This window comes from Rhea americana, unplaced genomic scaffold, assembly GCF_003343005.1.
Source record: "Rhea americana isolate MKP2758 unplaced genomic scaffold, rheAme1 scaffold_8, whole genome shotgun sequence".
Lineage (NCBI taxonomy): Eukaryota > Metazoa > Chordata > Aves > Rheiformes > Rheidae > Rhea > Rhea americana.
Window position 1 is genome coordinate 1,783,252 of NW_028186978.1, and position 22,326 is coordinate 1,805,577.

The 22,326-nt window shown below is 40.0% G+C and overlaps 1 protein-coding gene across 1 annotated transcript in view; it reads left to right on the forward strand.

Moving 5' to 3' along the window:
* Window position 1: 1 nt before the first annotated feature.
* The window catches only part of SCFD2 (sec1 family domain containing 2), a gene marked incomplete at its 5' end in the record, with an annotated part of 215,343 nt that continues 193,018 nt past the window's right edge, over window positions 2–22,326 (forward strand). The window contains 2 exons of the mRNA XM_085322831.1: window positions 2–323; window positions 6,326–6,494. Of these exons, the coding sequence (XP_085178957.1) occupies window positions 2–323; window positions 6,326–6,494 (491 nt within the window). The remainder of the gene's footprint in view (window positions 324–6,325; window positions 6,495–22,326) is intronic.

Here is a 22,326-nt window from a genome sequence, read left to right on the forward strand (position 1 = left end):
GGCGCCGCTCCTCCCGCCGCTGCCCCGCCAGCGGGACCGTCGCGGTGGCAGCCCTCGGCCCGGCGGTGGCCCCGGTGGCGGCCCTGGGGAGCTCGGCCTGGCCGCCCTGCCCGCCGAGCTGCGGGCGGCCGTRCGCGCCCTCGTGGGCAGCCTCGACGCCCTCTTCGCTGCCCTGGGCCTYAGGGAGGAGAGCTTCGCCGTGGGGACCCTCAGCAGGGTCGTGGCTGCTGAGCTGGCGAGCTACGCCCCAGCCAGGAACAGGAGGAGAGCAGCTCCCCACAGGGCCTCGGTCGTCTTCGTGGACAGGACACTGGACCTCGCCGGTAAGAAACCCGCCGCCATGGTTAGGAGCCCACCTGCCTGTGAGGGCCGGTGTCCCTGCAGCCTGGCCGCTCAGCGGGCGGGCGGCTTTTCACGTGGCTGCGGGAGCCCCTGAGGCTTGTGGGCATGTGTAATGCCTTGGCCTCAGTGGTTGTTTGCATGTCCTTGCTCCACGGTATGTCATGGAAACCCAGAATGAAGTCTTAACTAGAAGTAGAGGGATTTATTTTTGCCCTCTCTTCTTTGCTGTAAGCTGGAGACCTTAGTTGTGGCCAAGTGTGAGCTCCAAGGTGTGAAGGAAATGTTCTGCAGGGTTCAGTTCATGCTTTGTGGGTTACTGTGAACTGTTTCTCCATGTATCATGGTTACCACCTTTTGCATTATGTCTATATGATGTATAGGTATACACCTGTATATACACTACCTAGATAGTTCTCTATGTGTACATGTATATGCATATATTTACTATACCCTATTAGCATTATACTTGCCCTTTGAGTGCTGCATGCTCTTTTAGGTGCATGGCTGGACCTTACTTTAACTGAAAAACATTATGTTCCAGTGAAAACAATACAAAATTGTTTATGCAAGAACCTTTCTGGGGAAGGAAAAGCATAAGCATGAACTGTACAGTAATATTAATACTTTCAATTAATGCAGAACTAGTGCAAAAGTTGTGAAATTTAGAGGGTGATGTAAGAGTCCACTTAGAAACTAATAGAAGAAGAATGTCTTGAATAGTAATCAACCTGTGAGCTAATCATGTGACCTAATGTCTTGTAAGTTGATAAGATGTGCTCTCAAAAGGCAAAAAGGGATRGAACAAGTCACCAACAAAGTGCAGGGTCAGTGGCCTGGAATGGGTTTGCATTAGACTCTCACTTAGGGAATAACCATCTTTCAGAGAAAAGAGTGAACTCTGAGAATAATTGATATACCTGTGTTCAGTTTTGCCCTTTCTTACTGTTGATGATATTACAGAATGTGGGCCTGGCTCCATTTGTGTTCTACATAGCCAGTTATTCAGGATGTAATTCTAGCATGTGACCCATAGCAAGTGCATGGTGCTATGTTGAACCTGCAGCACACGTATTTCTGACTTTTTTTTTCCTTTTTTCTTGTCCTCCTCTCTGCTCTGACTCCCACAATTTGTTCTTGTGTATCCTTGAACTGCTGTGGGGTTTGTAGTTGTCAACAATATTGCTGAAAAGCAGCTGTGAAACTGGGTTTTTATGCTGTTGTGGTTTGGGAAAGCTTCTGAGGAGGTTGCATGAAGGTGGACTTGGGTGAAGAACCATGTATGAAATGATGACAGTGCCAGTTTAGGGTGGGAACTAATGCAAGTGGGCAAAGATTCCTGTGCTCATGTGGCAGGAAAATAAAAAGACAATAAAAAATGGTATTTTGGTGGTAGGGAGTTGTCTGACAAAGACTGAGGAGGGATGAAGGGATGTAATTGGTACTGGGCTTGAATCTGTGAAGTTTCGGATGTTGTATTTCAGGAGAGGAATGTTGCTGGGAGAAAGACCAGGATTGTAGTGGGGTAGTTCTAGAGTGAATGCATCAGAACTCTCAAAACTGAAGTAAGTATGAGAAACAAAAGCATTCATGTTCTGCAAATATATTCTCTCCAGTGTCTATAACCAATTTCAAGATCCTTTCACATACCTATTCTTTTGCTGCCAGTGAATGTCTCTAGAACTTCTTGGTGGTTTCACCAAAGCCTTCATTTGCCTTGTATCGCTTGGACATGGCAGTGGACTCTTGCCATCAAGGACAGTGCAAGGTCAAGGAACTGAAATTCGGGAGGCTCYTAAAAGTAAAGCCCTATATGGATGTGAACTTGATGCCATGTGATGAAGTTTGTTTTGCTGGAAATCAGACAGTAAAAGTAAATAAAAAGAGCAACATCTAATTTATGAAATCAGTGGTCAGGAGGTTGGAAATGGCAGGATTAAACTGTACAGGAAACCTTAACTTCTTAGGTATATTCAACCTTTGATATTTTTTTTCCCCCACTGCTCTGCCTGAGGTGAGCGAGTGTTGTCCGTAGAGTTTCAGCCTTACACATTATAAAAGCTGAAGTTTCATAATTTCAGATTTGTGGCTTAGTATTGAAAACTGTACTAGTGCATTTATCAAGCTATGATAGGTATTTGTAGTTTGCAGTGTAAAAATACAGTGGTATTGTTCAAGTAACAGACAGTTGCAGGTAAAAGTCTTTGAGGTAGACTCCCTCATTTGGGACTAATTTAAAACAACTTGTTAAATTGCCTCCCTCTGAAGATGAAAGATCTTGGAGGTGAATTGTAAATATCTTACTGATATGTGAATCTTGTCCAACATGTGGGCTGCAGGTGTGAGAAATAGTTATGTATCCATGAGTTGTTATAATGCCTTCATACTCCAAACTCTTCCACAAAAACCTGAAAGTTCATTAAGTGTGGATGCTGGGCTACTCTTTAAGTTAGACTGCTGCTTCAAACCAGGTGCTTTTGAAACATGCTGAATAGGCTGTTAGGAGGCAAATGTTCTCTAACTTGGAGACCCGGATGGAACACAACTTCAGAAAAGCTTTACATGATGTCTGAAGGAGTTGTGTTAACAAATTTCTTACCTTCGGCTGATGTTCCATGCTTATTTAGAGCAGGTGAGATGGTAGCACAGACTGACAGATAGTTTTCATTGGCACCAAATGACTTCCAATAGTAAAAGTCAAAATGTCTCAAAATGCCTTTTCTGGTGCCAGAGTTGCAAGCAAGTAAACTATGGAAAAATACTGGTATTTAAATAAATATTAAGAGCTTTTCACTTTAAAGAACAAGCTACAAAAGCATTTATAAACCTCCAATTGAGATTTTTTTGAACTAAAAAGAAATTAGTAGTATAGAAAACGGCAGGTTTTTCTTTCCAAAAATCAGAAGGCATCTAATTGACTGTTTCTAGGTTCTGTGAACCAAAGAATCTTCTCTGAAGTATTATTCTAAAATTTGGATTGAGCTCTATCGATTGCTTTTTATAATCTCATTTTTTATTCATCATTACTTATGTATGCTACCTTTAATGAACAGAATGAAAAAATCTGAATTAAGATGCACAATTTTGCCTTCAGTTTGGATGAAGGAGAAGCCACTAGCTTCTCATGAGCCATGGAAGTTAGCTGCAATAGTTSTTGGATAACAAGCAGTGCCTTTGTAGGAGCACTGCTTTCTAATTCAAGCTCCTCATGTTTAGTGACTGCCTTCAAAGTCTTCCCGTTGCAAAAGCTCTCATGTTGCTTCTGTAACACAAAATAAAGAATCTACGTTTGCTCCTTAAATCTCTGTTGTGTTTGTACCAGGCAGTAGAGCTGGAGGAGAATTTAAGAGCTTGTGACCAAGTATTGTGGTATAGGGCTTGTAAACGGCTTAGGAAAACACCTTCTTGTGCATGTCATAAATGCCTTTTTGRCGGGGGGTTGGGGAGTGTACAGGGGAGAGGGGAGTGCAGTGCAGTTAATGAATTTCTGGCTGTTGTTGTAGACTCAGCTGTCTGACAGTTGTGACAATGCAACCTGCATCAAGTGTCACATGCTTCCATTTGTAAATCTAATGAGGAGATGAAGTAAAATTAGAATAGCTTTGTACCTTAGATTCYCTGTATCCTCAAGGCTGGATACTAACCTAGCATGAAGACGACTGTTTTACATTAGTCAGATAACTTCTCTTTGCTGCTTCAACACTCAATGTGTGTACACATTGACAGCATTAAAGCTGTCAGCTACTTTGAACAGTGCTGGTCATGAGTTGTTGAGCAGCCTGTTGACTATTCTCAAAATGATGAGAAGAGTCTAGAAAACAGTTTTTATACACCCTGTCAAAATCAATGTGCTGAAAAAGTGACTGCCTCTTACTTGCAGTCCTCCTCTCTTAAGGTTCTACAAGGCTTAACTTTGCTGCCAGCTTTGGTTGATTTGCGTTGTTGGTCATGGGTGAGAGTAGTTTAAAAGCTGAAGGAGACCTTTTCTGATTGATCTGAAGAGATGGTGCAAAACTGTTAGTGCCTGCTGGCCAGCAGGACTGTTGGAGTAGCAGGGATGGCAAAGACTGAGATGGTACTGGCTGATGGTGGAAGCAACTCAAACAAGCTAAGACTTCCCCCACTATCAAAGGGGAAAGGAGGGATAATAATGATTAACATGGATTTATTTGCATTTGAGGTGTTTCTGTTTTAGTTAAATGCCTTTTCTAGCTAAATGTCACTTGCTGTAGTAAGCATGGAGAGATAGGCATTGCTTCCAGTACATGACAGTGGAAATTTAGAAGATTACCGTCTGTTTTCCATGCCTGTAACTTCGTGAGTGTTGATAACTGCAGTGTGGCTGACAAGTGACTGACCTAGTAAGAAGAATGTAGGGATTTTAGAGAGCAGATGGCTTAAGGAGTTGCAAAGACTACTCAGTTCATTTCATCTGTAATTCAGCAGTCTGAATCTGGCTGGGGATGATAGGAAGGAAAGTTGCTGTTATTCTGTGCCTATTAGAATCTCTGGTGAAACAAATTGGTAATCTCAATCCAGCTGAGCAGCCAGGTGTCTGCACTGCATTATCACCACATGCTAGACACATGTGCYTTCCTTGCTTCCTCTGGATAGAGACATTGGCAGTGTGGAATTTGAACTTGCTTTTCCACTTCTTTTTCATCCTTACTTCTCTCTTTGACTTTTGCAACAAGTCAAAATAGTTACTAAGCATGAGATGGTTTTATGGTATTGGACACCTGGCTTTTGTTGACTTGCTACAGACAACCTTATAATTAACCAAGTGTAGGTAATGATTTGACCACTCCAATGTACTTGATGTAAGGGTTTCCTTTGGATTTATGGAGGCTGAGAGATTAACTTCACCGGTTGAAATAGACCTGCTCTATCTTTTGGAAATGATCAGTCATGAGGGCAAACAGGGTCTGTGTTTATAGATGTTTATGGAATGGGACCATAGCCTGAAATGTCTTTGGAGCCACTTTTGAAAGGCAACAAAAGCCTCCTTTTCTTGTGAGTAGAGCCAGGAGAACATTACCAAGCTCAAAAACAGTATCTGGCCCTGGGATGATAGCTGGACAGGAGCWAAACTTGTAGCATATGAATACTTTGGTCATGTCCCTGATTTAAAGATGGTGAGATTTTTGGCCCTCCTCCAACGTTTTCATCTGTAGTATGGGTCAAAGCCCAGTATGCTTGGGCTTTGTGCGTAGTCTTAATATTTTTAACTTCATGGTAGCGCCTATCTTTAGAGTTATTCAGTGGAGATAGAACATATGTCTTTGAAATTAGGAGGACTGAAGAAAAAATGCCAGCAGAAATTTGGAGTTTCTCATGGAACATGACCAATTGATATTTTACATTATTTTAGTCATTTCATGTTGGTTTTGTATACCTGTGCTGCCTTAAGCCACATAGAGATGACCTTGATGGTGGCATGTTGCTGGTAACGTTAATATTCTGCCAGCTTGTGTGGGTAGCTATGTATGCAATTTACAGCCCTTTTAAGCACAGTCATTCAGTTTCTTATTATTTTAGATAGAAAAGCATAGTGTGTATGTATGCATACTTATCTATGAAAGTGTGGAGGGGTGTGTACATGCATGTGTGTGTTTATAGAGAGAGAGAGAGAGGATTTATTTGCTTGCTGTTTTTATATAGCTACTGTATATTTTGTTTAACAACTTTCTTACGCATTTTGCATATTTAAAGTACAAAATCAGGGAATGTCTAACAGCCGTAAGGCTAAGCCTAAATTATGCTTTTTAAACATCCTTCTGGAATTATATCAATAGTTTTAACTTCAGACATTCCACTGCTTAATTTTTCTAGCAAAATAACTTTGAAAAGCTAAATGTCATCTTGGTGTTTTGACTACCCGTCTCGTTCTCCCCCAAACATATGGTTATTGTTTTGCTCTCAATTCCTTGTGTTTTTTTTCCTCCTTGTTGCCTACCTGATATTTTCTTTTTAAAATCTTTTCCAGGAGCAGTTGGTCATCACGGTGACAACCTTGCAGAGAAGATACTTTCTGTGCTTCCCAAGCTCCCGGGACACAAGACTGATGTGATGGTTAACATGGTGGAACTCACTGCACTGCAGACTCCAGATGAAGCTTGCAGTGTTATAGCACCTGGCTGCTTAGCACAACCAAAGTAAACATTCTTTTTTTTTTCCCCCYTTTTTTTCCTTCTTTTCTTAAGATGTTGAGTATGTTTGTTATTTTGGCATGAAAAAAAAGAAACAAAGAATAAGTCAAAGTACAAAAATCCAGTTTAGAAGAGAAACCCATCTGGTCATAATTCTGCTGGAGTATAATCAGTTTGTATGTGTGCATTAAGTGACTGAGCCAGATAAAACTCCCCAAAATGGAAGAATCTCAGACTGTTTTTAGATTTGTGTTGTTTAAACTGCTGTGGATTATTATAACACAAATCAACACAGATTAAACCCCAGATCTTTCTTGTGATTTTTTTTTTTTATGCCCAAATAAGAGGCAGGTCCTTAGTGTGGCTTTCTGCTTCCATTAAGCTCTCTTATAGAGTGAGCTGCTTGGTGAACTCTTGTTAGAGTGCTTGTTGACTTAAGGTTTTATCCCTGTTTTCAAACAAGAAACCTATAGAGGAAGATAATTAGGCATAAACTGAGGTACAGACAGCTCCATGAAGGTCTCTGATTTCTGCTTAAACAAGAACAACTTAAAAGCAGTAATTCTGAACAATTATAATTGGCTCTGTATAATTTGTAGCTAAGACATTGGTTGTAACTACATTTAGAAACTGAAACATCAAATCAGATGTACTTTATCTGAACTGAAATTTTCTTACAGCTTATGTTACCATGCATAAACCAAGAAATACACCAGGTGCTGGTTTCACCCTGCAAGGAAAATCTTGCTTAGCAGAGTGCTATAGAAATTCGTGTGGTGTAAATGAGGTGAAAACGTCTCTTTTTGCCATAATGTTCCCTCCATGTATGAGAACATAATTTTTCAAAATGGGACATCTAATATTTTTATTCTGGTTTGACTCCTTTTAGTACATTATACCTGCTCTCCGCTCCCAACTCCTCCCTCTCCCCTCCCCCCCCCCCCAGAAAAAGAAGCTTTCAGCAAAATCTTTTTCTTTTCATCGTTCCAACATACGGTCTTTATTTTATGAGAGCCTTATGATCCTTTGACATCTTCCATCTCCCACACACGCTGTAATTGGGTCCAGTGTCTAAGTTTCATCTTGAATAACTGTCTCTTCTCTCAGAAGATGGAAAGGAAACATATACAGGTGGACTCAGCTGTAAGTTAGTGCCACGGTGACTAACTTGAAATAAGTTATGGTTGTCTTTTCATTTGCTACTTTCCAGCTGAGTGCAACAGTAGAAGTGCGATGTCCTCAAGGTCTATCTACACAGCAAAATAAGGTGCCATTGTCCATGGCAGATATGTTGGCATARCTGCTCATTGTGCTAACTTTAATTTGCTACCAAAAATAAATAAAATTTCTGGCAGTGTGGACTAGAGGGGGGAAAAAAAGATATTTCATGTCCTAAAATTGCTGACCTGTACTACCACTCCATTATTCCTAGCATTATTGACTGTAAGATTAAAGCTAGTGCTAGTATGCCTTCCTTTGCTAGAGTTATGACTTCAKTTTTCTCTGTAGTCACTTTTCTAGGAACAAGCTGCAGAGTTTCCTTATGGAAATTTCCTTCTTCAGGTGGCAAACATCTTAGGTGAAGCACCTTTCTAAGGTGGCAGATGGCATTTACATTGAAGTTAATTTGCCTATTTACTAGCTAACAGAAGTTGCCTCTGTTAATAGCATAGTTATTTTGCAAAGTTTCCTATGGGCAAAAATGGTTAAAAAACACAAAGGGAGCTGGATATAGGGTGCTCAATTGTGATTATGCAAGTGCAACAAAGTTGGATGGCAGCAACTAGTACCAACTGGTAGTGTGGTAGCAAGCCAGTTTGTTACCACACCTGGCTATAACAACATTCCCGTAATAACCACCCTCTGCAATGTCATCTTAGTTTAGCTCAGTTGGTTAAAGCATGGTGCTGCTAATGCCAGGGCGTGGGTTCAGTCCCTGTACGGGCTACGCTGAGGGTTGGACTAGATGATCTCCAGAGGTCCCTTTGCAACCTTGCCATTCTATGATCTTACTGAATCTGTATCACTGGCAATTTTTAAGAACAGATGAGGCAAATGGCAGCCAGGAGTGGCTTAAATAAGATTGATCTTGCTTGGGAGCAGAACAAAAGGGCTAAATGACCTCTCAATCTCTTTTATGATAATGTATCTCCGTGTTGCTTGCAGCTGAAGGAGTATTGCATGCCTGAGAAGACAGTGTCTGAAACAGAATGTGATTCTACATTCTTCAACCCTATGTCTTTAATTTTTTCCCTCAACTATGAAATGATTAACTGTGAAATGATTGTTTTTGATTTAAAATAGGCATTTCCAAACTCTTTTAAGACAGTTGCTGAAGAGTACCAGAATCCATAACAATGTCTGATCAGGTAGCTGAAGGCTGTGGCTTCCATTATGTTTAAGACTATGTTCTTAGTGTTGGCTTATCAATTCGAGGATTAACCATCATGATAAGTATAAAATGGTTGAAGTTCTTCTGAAGCACTGAAATGGATTTAAAATTCCCACCAAATAAGTTCCCGTGTCAATGATGCTCTCAGTTCTTTGTGAACAAGATTATTGCCTTTGATAGTAGGCTTGAAAGTGTTTGTAATTGAAAAGGTAAGCCTTGATTTATACATGTTAATGATGTGTGGCAATGAGTATTTCTCTGCTTGTAAATTTTCTGTTTACTCTGGCAAGTGAAAGTGACAGTACCTTTTCTAGAGAAAGGTACAACTTAAGTTACTAATCCTAAGTGAAATGTGGGGTGGGGGGGTTCAAGGGGGACATGACACTCTTCTGTGTGATATCTTGAGAGAGAGGCCACATGTCATGGCATTTCACAAGCAGACTCACATATTCAAAATATTTTTTTCAAATGCTTTCATTATTTTCTCTCAAGTTAATATTTGAGCATGTTGTGGTGGAGAGACAGCTCTGCTCTCTCCACACAGCTTGCTATATTTAACTTTTCTTATGGTATGCCTCTCCAACAGAAACATCTGGGCTCAGTTACAGAGTTAGCATACAGAATTAATGAATAATTTATGACTGGTGTGGTGAAATAAAGCAGAGTTCTTCTCTTAAACCTAAGGAAATAATGGGCTTCTTTAAAGATTTAGATGAAAATGTACATGCCATATGCTGTTTAGGTTACTATACTTTGAAGGTGCTCTCTCCACAAGGAAAAGAATTTCTAAACAAAAATTTCCAACCTATTCTAGATTTCTTAGCGTTGTTAGTATTAGTAGCCTCAGATTTTGTGGAGCAGTTGTTTGCCCTACTGTAATCACTGACACATTGCTACTCCAGTGTGAATGTTAGTTGAGAGTTATGTTCTTTGAGAATTAAGTTTCAAAGTATTGTATTCATTTATACTTTTATGTATATATGGTGAATGAAACCGTTTATAGACATAAAGAAGTCTACTCTGAGCCAGAACTGCCTGTTTCTGTTTCCATGTCCTTTCAAACGAATAATCCACCAGAGGAGTGGAGATTATGAAAGCTTAATGGTGGAGATTATTTAAAAAATTTATATTGATTACAGCTCCCTTGCTGGTCTCTGCATTTTGATAACCTAGTAATATTTGGAGGAATAGTTCTTTTTTTTAACAATTTCAGTGGAACTGCTAATTTTAAGTATACACTAAGYGGCTTAGCATATTAGGAATTGTCTTCTTGGATGCACATCAAGCTGTCAGTGGCTGTGACCCATGGTGTCCCTTTGATAACATACTTGGCTGCTTTATTTCTAAAAGCACCTATCCTGCATGTTTATCTGGAAACATCCTGCAGTAGGTCCTGTATTTATCCTGACGGTAACCTGCATTGTGCTTTTTGCCATGTCATGCATGGGAGCTGAGGCGCTGAGGGACACGACAGCTTGCTAAAACAGGAAGTTGGGGTTTAGATTTCTCCCTCCTTTCCGCAGATCTGTGGTGTGTGAGAACATGGAGTAAAGAGTTACATGGTGCTGAATTGTGGGCAACTGAAGAAACATGTATGTTTGCTTTTTTTTTTAATCTATCCTTTTATTACCCAGGAGCGCTTTTAATGTGCTCTCATATTTTGCTGAGTAAACTGAATACTGAATTAGTTTATATTTAAGAATTTGCTGAACAGAGATTGTTTTCTTACTTGCTTTTCCACTCTTACTTCCTTTACTCCAATCTTTGGAGTCTTTAAGCTTCTCAGAGTTCAGTGTGGTGATAAAAATCTCAGAAAAAGGCCAGATTTCCATTTAAAATATACTTAAAAAAATACAGTGAGCCATTGGGTTCTTATGGCAGGCAGCTTTCCATAAAAATGCAAAACTATAATATACATTTCATGTTTGGGCTGCTATGCCTAAAGCAATTCAGTGAGCAGTATAGCGGAGGTGTCTAGGTACTTTTGGTAAAGCCATTGGAGCCACTAGTTCATCTGGATTGGCACTGGAGAAAAATAAGTTCTGAATGAGGTGGTCTTGTTGATGGGTATGATTTAGAAAACCTTGATATGGAGGCCAGATGTTTAAAACGTGGCACTTGTGAAATTTTTCTGTTGGTATGCATGGTTGCATGGTTGGTATGCTGGTATACATGAGAGGTACRAGGAGAGCTGTGATGGAGAGGAAGAAGTTCATTTAAAAATTAGAACAACCCTTGAGATACAGTAGTAAAATTTCAGTGTCTCATGTTAATGAAAGTTGAAAGCGTATATCTTTTCTGATCCTGCTTAGTTTTGAGATATGTTATTACTCATATTTTGATGCTTTTAAATGAGAGTATTTAATTCTATTAAGATTCCTATAATTTAACTGGAGAAGAAAGCCCCACTCTGCATCTGGCTTTATTCGTGTGCATGGTGAAATGAGGTAGTCTAGGTACTTGGGGGGCTTGGAAGCCTGAGGGTAGAGAAGAGGTGGTTGAGGAAGGAAGTGGCAAGGAGTCGTGTATTATACTCCGAGCTCTGCTGTCTACATGCTTGTATGATCTTGGGGAAGAAAACTCATTTCTTCCTACTTCTGTTTGCTCCTCTATCCTTGTCCAAAGAACTTACGTTTGAACTGGTAAAATAAAGATTTTTTTCAGGATACATGTTTGCAAAACAAGTGGCAGAAAATCTTGGGTTGCAACTGGGATTCTAATCTCTGGGACAGTACAAATAGTGGCCTAAATGATTACATGGGCTGTAAGAAGGTRTCAGGACAAGCAAAGGTATTTGTTCTTTCTTCTAGACTGTCATTCACTCTCTACCTGCAGTGCTTAGTAGTATTGACAGTGAGTGCTGTTTTGAGTTCTCCCACTATGTCTTTTTCCTTGAGCTAGTGGAGCAGCAGTTCAAATGGAGAACAAGCATCAGAAGGATATCTAACAGACAGAGATGTTTTTCTTAACACTGAATTAATTACAAACTAAGTATGTTGGAGTCTTTGGGTCTTTGTTACTTAAGAATAAGAAGTGAAATGAAAAATACTTCCTTTATGTCAGCTAATGATGCTAATTTGAAAAAAGACTTTTTTTTTTGCAAGCGTAATAATTTAGAAAAGCTTGCAAAAAGATGGTTATTTGTCCGATTTCTTGTCCTTGGATGAACCGTGCATTTATGACATAAGTCAGAATAGTTTTACTTTCTATGTAAGTAACATTAAAGAGGAAAAATTCGTACTACAGTAAGAAAACCCAGACAACATGTGCATATTTTGCTTAGTATTCATTGGAAATATTAGCAGAGAGGAAGAATAAATCAAAACAATGGATGGCAAGGCTCTTCAGAATGGTGAGGGACTCTATCTGTCGCAGTATGTTGGTAGTGCTTGAGCAGCCGGGTGCTGCTGGGGCTCCCTGCCTGCGCAGGCTGCCGGAGTCTCCCTGCTCCTGAGGAGTCCCTCTTTTCTTTCCTGCTTTTCTGCTGTTSGATGCTTCCCCCTGCCGGGAGCGCCGGGCTCCTGCTTTCCCTGGGGCCTCCCGCCTCTGCTTTAGTGTTCATATTGAACTCTGCTGTTGAGGTTTGGTCTGAATCCAAACTTCACCAAAACAAACAAACAAAACCCCCCCAAAACAAACACAAAAAGCACCCTTTTCCTGTTTGCCTTTCTGAACAGGATGAGCAGCACTGTTAAGTAAGAGAGATGATCTTAATTGGGGGATTTATGAAAACAGACTTCTTCATACGTTAGAAAAACAATAGTAACATTTTCCTTCCCCCGTGACAGGAGAAGTTTCAGCAATCCCTGTGCTTCTAGATCTCATGCTGTGCCACTAACCTCCATTTCAAGGGAGGTTAATTGGCTTTATAGGGCTTTTTATGCTAATACCTCTTGTTTTTTCAACAGTCCAGCCATGAGATGCTTCTCCAAAGGGCAAATCAGGAAGTTAGGATGCCCCAAACATGGCAGTTCCCCTGGTCCTGTTGCTGGACTGGCAGTCTTGCTACTAGCTCTTTTATTTTACTTGTATGGGCTCAGAGCACACTGCAGAGCAGAGGCCTATTCATAGTTGCCTTGTTCAAAACTTCTCAAGGCAATACAAAGGTATTGGGAGTAAAGCCCTGACCTTCTAGGATTTGTTGATCAAGACAAACATTCCCCTCCTTTCTTTGCTTAGGACCTGAGGTGCTTTCTGCCTGGTTTCAAACCAAACTAAATCAAATGAACTTGACTATTGCTACGGGATAAGATGAACAAGTTGATGTATTGCATCTTACAATAAATGTGCATTATTTGCCTGGATCCTTTAAACACAAGACCTCCTTGAAATGGAAGAAGCGTGGGAGGGAGTTGTGCAGAGGGTAGAAAATTCTAGGAAGAGGTCAAGATCTCTGCCTCGCCTGTACCATGTAACTTATGGCACTACTACAATACTGCACTGCTGTTATGCAAAACTTCACTTCACTGCAGTATTTAGTTTGAAATAAACAACGAAGGAATTGTATGAGGATTTTTCAGCTCTGAAAGTGTCTTGTTTATTAGGTGCCATGTTTTTTAATCACTTATTTTGACAGACTTGAGAAGCCTCAGAAGTTATCTTACAGATAACAGGAAGCTTCAAGTGTATTTTCCCCAAGATAAAGAATGTTTTGTGCTGGCAAACTCTCAGCATCAGCTGAGCAGTTCTTCCTTGTCTGTGCCTCTAAACACACAAAAAGGAATTCTGGAAGTTGTGGCAAACTGTTCTTGGAGACTTTATTCCTTTTCCTTTAAGGACATTTAACTGGATTTTTAGTTTGGGCTAGCTAGCTTCAGAAAGTGTAAGGATCAAAAGATTCAAGACTCACAGCTACTTATAGAATCTGTTAGTTGAAAATGGCAAAAACAAGAACTTTGCATGCTTAATTTATAAAAGACACAGATTCTTAGTTCTTCTGGAGAAGGATTCCATGTATTTCACCTCCATACAATTTTCTTTGAGTACTGTCATTAAGGTCCAGCTTTATGGTTTTCGTTGTCCCATTGAAGGACACAATACATTTAAATGTTACCCAGATGTTGTCCAAACATCAAGAGGTCTCTGCTCGACCAACTGCCTTAAAGTTTGCCTCCTGAATGATCTCAATGAGGTTTTAAAATGCAGTGATATGCATTGGCCTTATTACGTACTGTGTAATTACTTGTTTGCCATTTAACCATAGTGCCAGAACAGAGACTGAGTGACCTGGATGGGTGTTTCAGTTTATCATTTTCAAACAGTAAGTCTGCTGTGTCTTGCAAAGCAGAAAAATCAGTCATAATAGAACAGATGAAAACTTCTCATTCTGATGAGGAATTGATGTTTGGAAAGGGAAACAGCATTATCTGTTGCCAATACGTTTTGTTACAAGTTTTGACTATATGGCTGAGATTCTTTCAAGGTTTTGAACTTAATATGAAACAGCAATCAAAGTTTCTGCGGACTAAAATTGATGTGAAGTGAACTGTTTACCTGACAGCGCTTAAAGATGCTTTTTACCCTGGAAAGCAAACATAATTTGTGCATAGACAACTACTTCTTTCTTAAACAAATAAATACTTACTGGTTTTTACCTTTTCATAATTTACCAAAAAATTTGTCTCCTATTCTGTTATTTAGCATGGCTGTTTGAGGCTCTTTCCTTCTGTAGCCTCCTCATATTTTTCTTCATGTGCTTCTRAGTTGTATCGGAGCATGAGTGTTTTTCCTCTTCCCTATTTTCAATTCACTTCTGTTTATTTGTTTTCTCTCAGATCTCTCTCTTCCAAAGGTACATGCACTGTATGAGGAACTTATGCACTCTGAAGTGCTTAGCGCTTAGAGCAGTAATGCAGTTAAACCTGTTTCTGTCTCTGTTTTCCAACCAACCCTATCTTTTTGCATCCTTTTTGCCAGGTACCTATCTTAATCCTATCTTTAAAAAAAAATGCATTATTTCTGAACTTTTGAAATTTCAGAAGACCTTTTCCAAGTGTCTTCTGAAGAACATACAAAAACATTGKTTTTTTTGGAAAATTGTTTTTTATACATGGAGAAATTGGATGAGAATTCAGTGTTCTTTTCTAACTTCTGGAAAACAGTTGCCTTCTCATTGCATTGCAAAGATGTGCTCATAATCTTTTCAGGGTTTTGGAGGGGATTCCTTCTTTATCTGTATCCTCTGAATAGTGGTTTTCTGTTTCACTTGTCACCTTGTTTGGCCGCTGAGAGTAGGAAGGAATGGCTTTGTAGGTACTTGCTAGTGTACAAGTATCTCAGACCTTGCTGACATCTGAGTGACTTAGTTTTCCAATGATCTCTGATCTTTGGTTTGCAATTCATAATGGCTGGCTCCAGTGCCCACCTCTCTGTGCTTCCTGTTTTTCTGGATTGTAGCATAGCACCACTGAAGTGGTTTGTGTTGTGTTTGTAGCTGCTCACAGTTTCAAAAGCAGTAGTGAAAATTGATCAAACCTTTTTTTTTTTTTTTTTAATGCTGTCATTTGCAGAGGCCTGGTCTTTCAGCAGACTGTAGAAGGCTGTGCTACACTAAGTACTACTGAATTTCCATAGATAGGAATGTATTTTCCAAAATGATCTTCAACTAGAAAGATTCCCATCCTCTGTGAGAGGAGAAAAATGTAAGACTTTACCAAAATCTCTCCATGATGATACTTTATTTAAATAAGCAATAGGAAAAAGGAAACCCATATTGAGCCATTTTCAGTTACTAGAAACAGCAACAGAACGCAGAATGTTTATGCTCTACCTGGAGGTTTGAGCTCCTTAGGAAAGGGAAATTAAACTCAGTAGAGAAAGCTGAAAAGATCTTACTAATGAAACTGGAATATGTCATGGCTTTGAACATGTTTTGCACAGCCCAGAAAGTAGCATCAATGATAAAGTTAATTTCGATTTTTAAGGAGGAAATGTGAGGGAGGGGTGATTAGACAGCACTCAATACACTTATACAAGCTCTTTTGGGGAAGGAGGAGACAGCACTAATATTGAATGACTACAAAAAGCCATTAAAAATCCAGAGATCTTGAATTAGAACAAAATTGTACTCTCCTTATTCATTCTGTGGTGGGCAGAAGTCTATCAGGGAGGGGTTGTGAGAAGCTATCCAGAAGGGTGGGTGAACATCTGCAACGTAGATAAAGTCCTTATCTYTTTCTCCGTGACAGATCAGTCAGGGTATGGAAATGGTTATAAAAATGAAAGCCTGACGCTGAAGCTTTATTCTTTTTGAATAGCTGTCAGTTTTTGAAGACTAGAATTGGCCATATTAGGTTTGTTTGAGATCTGCAGAAGTTAAGGCTCTAGGTTTGTAYTGAAGCTATGACAAATGCACTACTTTAAAGTAAGGAAGGCATCTAGGGCCAGGCCTTCAGTTGGTCTAAATTTGCTTYCACCAACATGCTAGCAGAGAATCTGGTCCTGCCTGTTCAGATAATCTGTCCTTAATGTAAGGTCTGCTTCGGATTTTTTTTTTTTTTACTGTGTTTGATGGGTGTCTTACTCTGTATTTGAATAATTATTCTCAGCTCATCAAGAGAATATCTCTGAATATTTTAATAACTCTATGATGTAAAACTTAGCAAGAAATTATTTTTGTGATAACTGATTCACTTGTTTGAAGGATTATCTTTGCTTTTATGATGAAGTCATAGTTCTGTACATTAAGTTCTCAAAATGGTGTTGAAGCTTGCAGTGGAATGAATTCCTAGCTGAGAAGTTGCTTAGGTTATTCTAGATTTTAGGCTGGTGAACCAGAGCACAAGAGAGAGAGGCCAAAGGAGACGATAGCAAAAGTAGCCTTTGCAGATCAAAAGCATTGAGAGAGAATTCCTGACATTCCATGGTATCTGGATTTATTTTTTTACATTTCTATTGCAAGAAAAGCACACTTCAAATAGTCAAAACATTTACCAATAACCTTATATTATCTATCTCTACAGCAAAAAGTGACCCAAAATCTATTGGTTTTACATGCCTCAAGGACATCTTTTCTGTGTATCTGTAAAAGTGGACTCAGCATTCTGATACAACCCCTGAATGTAGATTCAGTTGTCAGCACCTCATTACTARCTGTTCTTTCATTGGAATCATTTTAATAAAAACAGCCTTATGCAATAGCTTTACAACACAGAACAGAATGCTCTAAAGTAACCTATTATGTCACATGTAGTATTCCCAAGTAATACAGATGTTGTAAGAATCAGACTTTATTTTTAGCATAATTCACTTGCTTTGTCCAAAACTAAATTAAAATCCCTGACAAGTAACTCTTTAATATACACATTTTAAGGAGTTATTTGGCAAGAGTTTTGGTATACCTTGTATTGTACAAAATCCTACTCAGAAGCTTTCAATTAACTTGATTCATACAGTAATTTGGTCTGGCATTCAGCTTGTTGTCTTGCAGATTGTAGGAATAAAATATTTTACAGAATTTCATTGGAATAAAAGGCAGCCAGTTGACATTCAGACAGGACTGGATGATGGTTATGAATATTAGCAAGTTTTAAGTTATTTTTGTGCATTTTTTTTCTTTCTATCTACAGAGTTTGGCCACTGCTAGAGAAACAAAAGTAAATTCTGGGGTAATACTGGAATGATTAAGGTCTATCTTATTGCAGTTAGCAAGAGGGTTTTGGCTATCTTGGAAGTGCATCAAATCTATTATGCTGTGCCAGCACCCCTGCGACAGTGTGTTGTAAAGGTGTCCCAACAATCCTTCCTTTGCTTAAAAAGGATTCCCTTGCAGGATTTCTTAGGGTTATTTTAACCCAAAGCAGATTAGTTTATTATTTTGTCCAGTGCTAGTGGACCTTTAAAAAGCTGTATGATTTCTTTGGCTTTCATACCTTTCCTCCTTCAGATCTGTTAACTGGCTGTCCCAACCTTTTTTGCTGCTACAAGAGATGCACAGTCTAAACCACATAGATCTTTCTTTACTGGAGAAAGTCACCTTTTGGTATGAGCTGACAAGTTTCGTGGTCTGCCACCTCAGGTCCTGCATGGTGGGCAGGAACTCAACTCTTCTGCTGCTCACCTTTCAAGGTTTGATTTGTAAGGCTCAGAAACACACCCGTGCCCCACTTTGGTGCTGCCATAGCCCTTCTGCCTTCTTCAGAATCTGTGATACCGTAATTCTTTGGCTTTTCCTGAAAACATTACATTAAATTTCAGCCTCCTCCTTCCCCAGGACTGATGTATCAGAGTAACTAGTTTTCCTTTACCTTGTAAAATGCTGTATGTCCACACCTGACTAATAGAAAAATAGAGTAGTTCTGATCACAATAAGCAGTTCTTCCAACAGGGAGAATTTTACTATTCCACTCTTCAATGATTTTTCTTTTGTTTGCCCTGAAGCAAGCAAACTTGCTTCTGTGTTCATATGGATGGTGAATTGCTTTATTTCAGGCAATCCTCCAACTGCTATTTATGCTTGATTGTTAACATTTGGATCAGCCTGTCTGTAACGGTGGCTGTGGGGTCTAAATGTCAGGTGCCTCTTCTGCCTTTGAATGCTGGTGGACAGCTGGAATGACCCATTTTCTGATACTACTTAATAATGACTTCCCAAGCTAGTAGTCTGTGCACCTTATCCTTCTGCCTGAGCTAGTTTGAGAAATCTTTCAAGAACAGTCTTGAAATAGAACTACTGAAAGTAGAAGGGAAGGCAGTACACCCACACCTAGTCCCTTCAGAGTCAAGTGTTTAGACCCTAGTTCAAAATATCTAGCAAGACGTGAGAACACTGCCTGCTACCTGGAACTGCAGCCTATTTTTGCAAACGTGAAAAACAGGTATGATACATGGCTGTCCACTATGCACCCCAGTGCCACAGTAAGCATTTAAGATTTAAGCATTTAAGTATTACTGACTTTCTGGAGAGCAGCTCTGCAGAGAAGGACCTGGGAGTGCTGGTGGGTGACAAGTTGACCATGAGCCAGCAATGTGCCCTTGTGGCAGGGAGGCCAATAGTCTCCTGAGGTGCATTGGGAAGAGTGTTGCCAGCAGGTCGAGGGAGGTGATCCTGCCCCTCTCCTCAGCCCTGGGGAGGCCTCATCTGGAGTACTGTGTCCAGTTCTGGGCTCCCCAGCACAAGAGAGACATGGAGCTACTGGAGAGAGTCCAGCGTAGGGCTATGAAGATGATCAGAGGGCTGGAGCATCTGCCCTATGAGGAACGGCTGCGAGAGCTGGGCCTGTTCAGCCTGGGGAAGAGAAGACTYGGGGGGGATCTTATCAATGTGTACAAGTACCTGAAGGGAGGGTGTCAAGGGGACGGGGCCAAACTCTTTTTCGGTTGTCCCATGTGACAGGACAAGAGGCAGTGGGCAGAAATTGAACCACAGGCAGTTCTGCCTGACCATGAGGGGGAATTTTTTCCCTGTGAGAGTGATGGAGCAGTGGACCAGGTTGCCCAGAGAGGTTGTGAAGTCTCCTTCTCTGGAGATCTTCAAGGCCTGTCTGGACGCAACCCTGTCTACTATGCTCGAGGTGACCCTGCTGAGCAGGGAGGTTGGACTAGATGATCTCCAGAGTCCCTTCCAACCTTACTGATTCTATGATTCTGTGATTCTGAGATCTCCTGTAATGCCACTGTTTGAATAGAGCAGAGTTCTAGGATAGCTAAATATGCAGTGGCCTAAAATGGCTGAATAGCAATAAAGGCTTTCCTGTGGAGATGGCTATTCTGAAGCTGTTGGAGAAGGAAGCCCTACCACCTGGTTAATGGAGAAAAATGGTAGCGCTGTGTATTCTGCATATACAATTCTGTTAAATAACAGAATTACAGAGTAGGATAGATAGGGGTCAGAGGCAGGATAGAGTTAAAATGTTTTTAAGGGTACTGGCCATGTTTTAGGGCTAGGAACTTCTTTGCCTAGTTGCTAGTTAATCTCCTTTTCTCTTTGCACAGTGTGTGTTCAGAATCATGTCTGTGTGCAAGGTGGAGCTTAGTGGGATTTAATATTGCGGGGATTAGTAAGACCTAAACACCACTTTAGCCTCTATCAAAACTGGTCCTACCCTTCAGAGATGTTTATTAATTGCTCTCCCTCTCTCATTAATTTCCTTGCTCTCTCTGTTTAGGATGTTAGCAGAAAGGGTTAAAAATACATAATCAAAACTAGTGTTTGACAAGGATGCTTACAGTAGAGAAAGATGCAGAAAAAGAATAATCCTTAGAAAAGATTAATAGAATCCCAATTGTATCGATACAGTATACTTTCAGTAAAGACTTTGGGTTAACCAAGGTTTTGAGACATATGAGGAATTGCATAAGTTTTAAGACAACCAGAGGCACTTCATTTCAGGATAATAATCCTGCAAGATTATAGATTCCAGAGGTTCTGGGAGTTGGTAAGTAACTATCATAAAAGAGCTTCAGGCAAAGACAATAATCTGTTTCTTGGTGCCATTGGGAGGTGCAGCTTCTGCTTCAGGACTGTTCTTACGACTAATTCTTCCACTTCAGTCACTTCAGTCGTGCTGCAACCTGGTAAGCAGCAACAGCACTGTATAGGTTCTCTTTCCTGCACCCATTACTTTCCTGAACGTGCTTTTGTTTCCCAGAAACTTGCCTCAGGGTGGTATCATCCAGCATTAGTCTGCCTGGAAGGTCGCATGCAATTGCCTGCTGTGTTTTCCACATACAGTCAGTAAAACTGCTCAGATTGCCAGCATTTGCTCTAAGGAACTTGCTGCAGATGCGAGTAATTTGGAAGGTATTTTGAAAGGAATTCCAGACTAGGGAAAGAAGCTCAAACAACAATGCAAATTCTTTAGGGAAAAAGGAAGTGTTACTGTTAGCACTGGGGCTGGGATAGTACGTACTTATTCTGACCTACTTTAATGCATCTATGTAGAGTTACCTTCCCAGATAGTAAAAAATCTAAGTGGAGAGGAAACAGAGAAGATCCCTGTTAGTAGTCATTGAATCCATCTCATGTGAGGACCAGGAAGACTGGATTGGAGATACTGGAGCATTTTCAAGGAATTGAAAGGGAGTAAGTACCTATTGCTATGGAAGGACAAAATACAGGGACGTGTTTCTGTGACAGAGGTCAAACACCTCACCCTAACCTTCTAATACTCCACTCAGCATAAAGGAGATTTGCAAATGAGGTCTTTCATTCCATCATTTTAATTACAGGAGCAACCTTCCCTATTCATCCTATGTGAATTGGAAAAGAAGAATTCTCTTGTGTCTGGAAAGAGTGTTCAAACTCTATGAACTTTTCTGAGTTAATCTGTTATCAAATAAGGACACAAGTACTCTCTGTTGTCTTTAACTTTGTATGTTCTCTTCAGATTTGTTTTAGAAAAACGTCATTGAGGAACATCTTAATTCATTAATAATGCATATTATCAGGTCAAAATGAAACTAAGAAAACACTTCTTTTGTTAGAGTACATAAACTACCCTCAATTACCTTCAGGGACAAAAGTAGAAATAAAGTACTATCTTGATCCTCTTTTCTTGACGACTTGAAATATTTAGCAAATACATAGTTTGGGATTTTTAGAAAACCTGTGTATGTTCTGCAACTCATCTCCCAGGATTTCTCYCTTGGGAATGTAGTCATTATGGCAAAAACATACTGCTATTTGCACAAGTCATATGATCAAGTGTAACATCCAGCCTCTTGCAAGGCATTGCTTGCGATCCTGTTTTGTAGCACACTACCAAAGTTGGCTTCAGAAATGTATTTGGAGAGAATCTGGTCCTTTGCCAGATGTTTCACACTAGTTGATTCTTCTAGTAGTTCTGTAAGAGCAGCTGTACTTATTTTGAGAAACCCTCAAACATTTTATAGCTGATGAAGAAATAATCTTGCAGGAACATCAGCAACCATCTGAAATTGCAGAGCTAAATTTGCCTGCTTGTGTGACTTGCAATGTATGTGTACATTAGAGTTGTATTTAAATAAGAGTTTACCAGAGTTTTGGTGTTCTGGCAAATAAAGGGTTTATTAGTATAGTTGAGAGTTCTGTAACTTTGTAATTTGTAGACAGCAGAGTATGATAGTTAAACACTGGTTCTCCTTTTCATAAGGCAGTTTGGAAGGATGAAGATAGTTTCTCCCTGCAATTTCAGCTGCTTCTGCTTGCTCAATTTATTATACGAATTATTATCTAATCCTGTGTGCAAGCACTTGGGATGCCACAGCACATGTAGGGGTGGATTATCTGTCCGTCCATCCATCTGTCCGTCCATCTTTCTTTTCTGATAACACAGACAGAGAGCTGCTCCTGGTTTAGCTCCATGTAGATTTTTGTTAGTGTCAACATTGTCCACAAAAGGATACGTATATGAGTGGTAAGTTAGTCTGGGAGYTGCAGAGATAATGCATAACATTTGGTCCACAAGCAGACTCCCATGGAGTTCTTTCGATCTTAAAAACTGTTGTGTTTGTAAGGCTTGGGTTTGT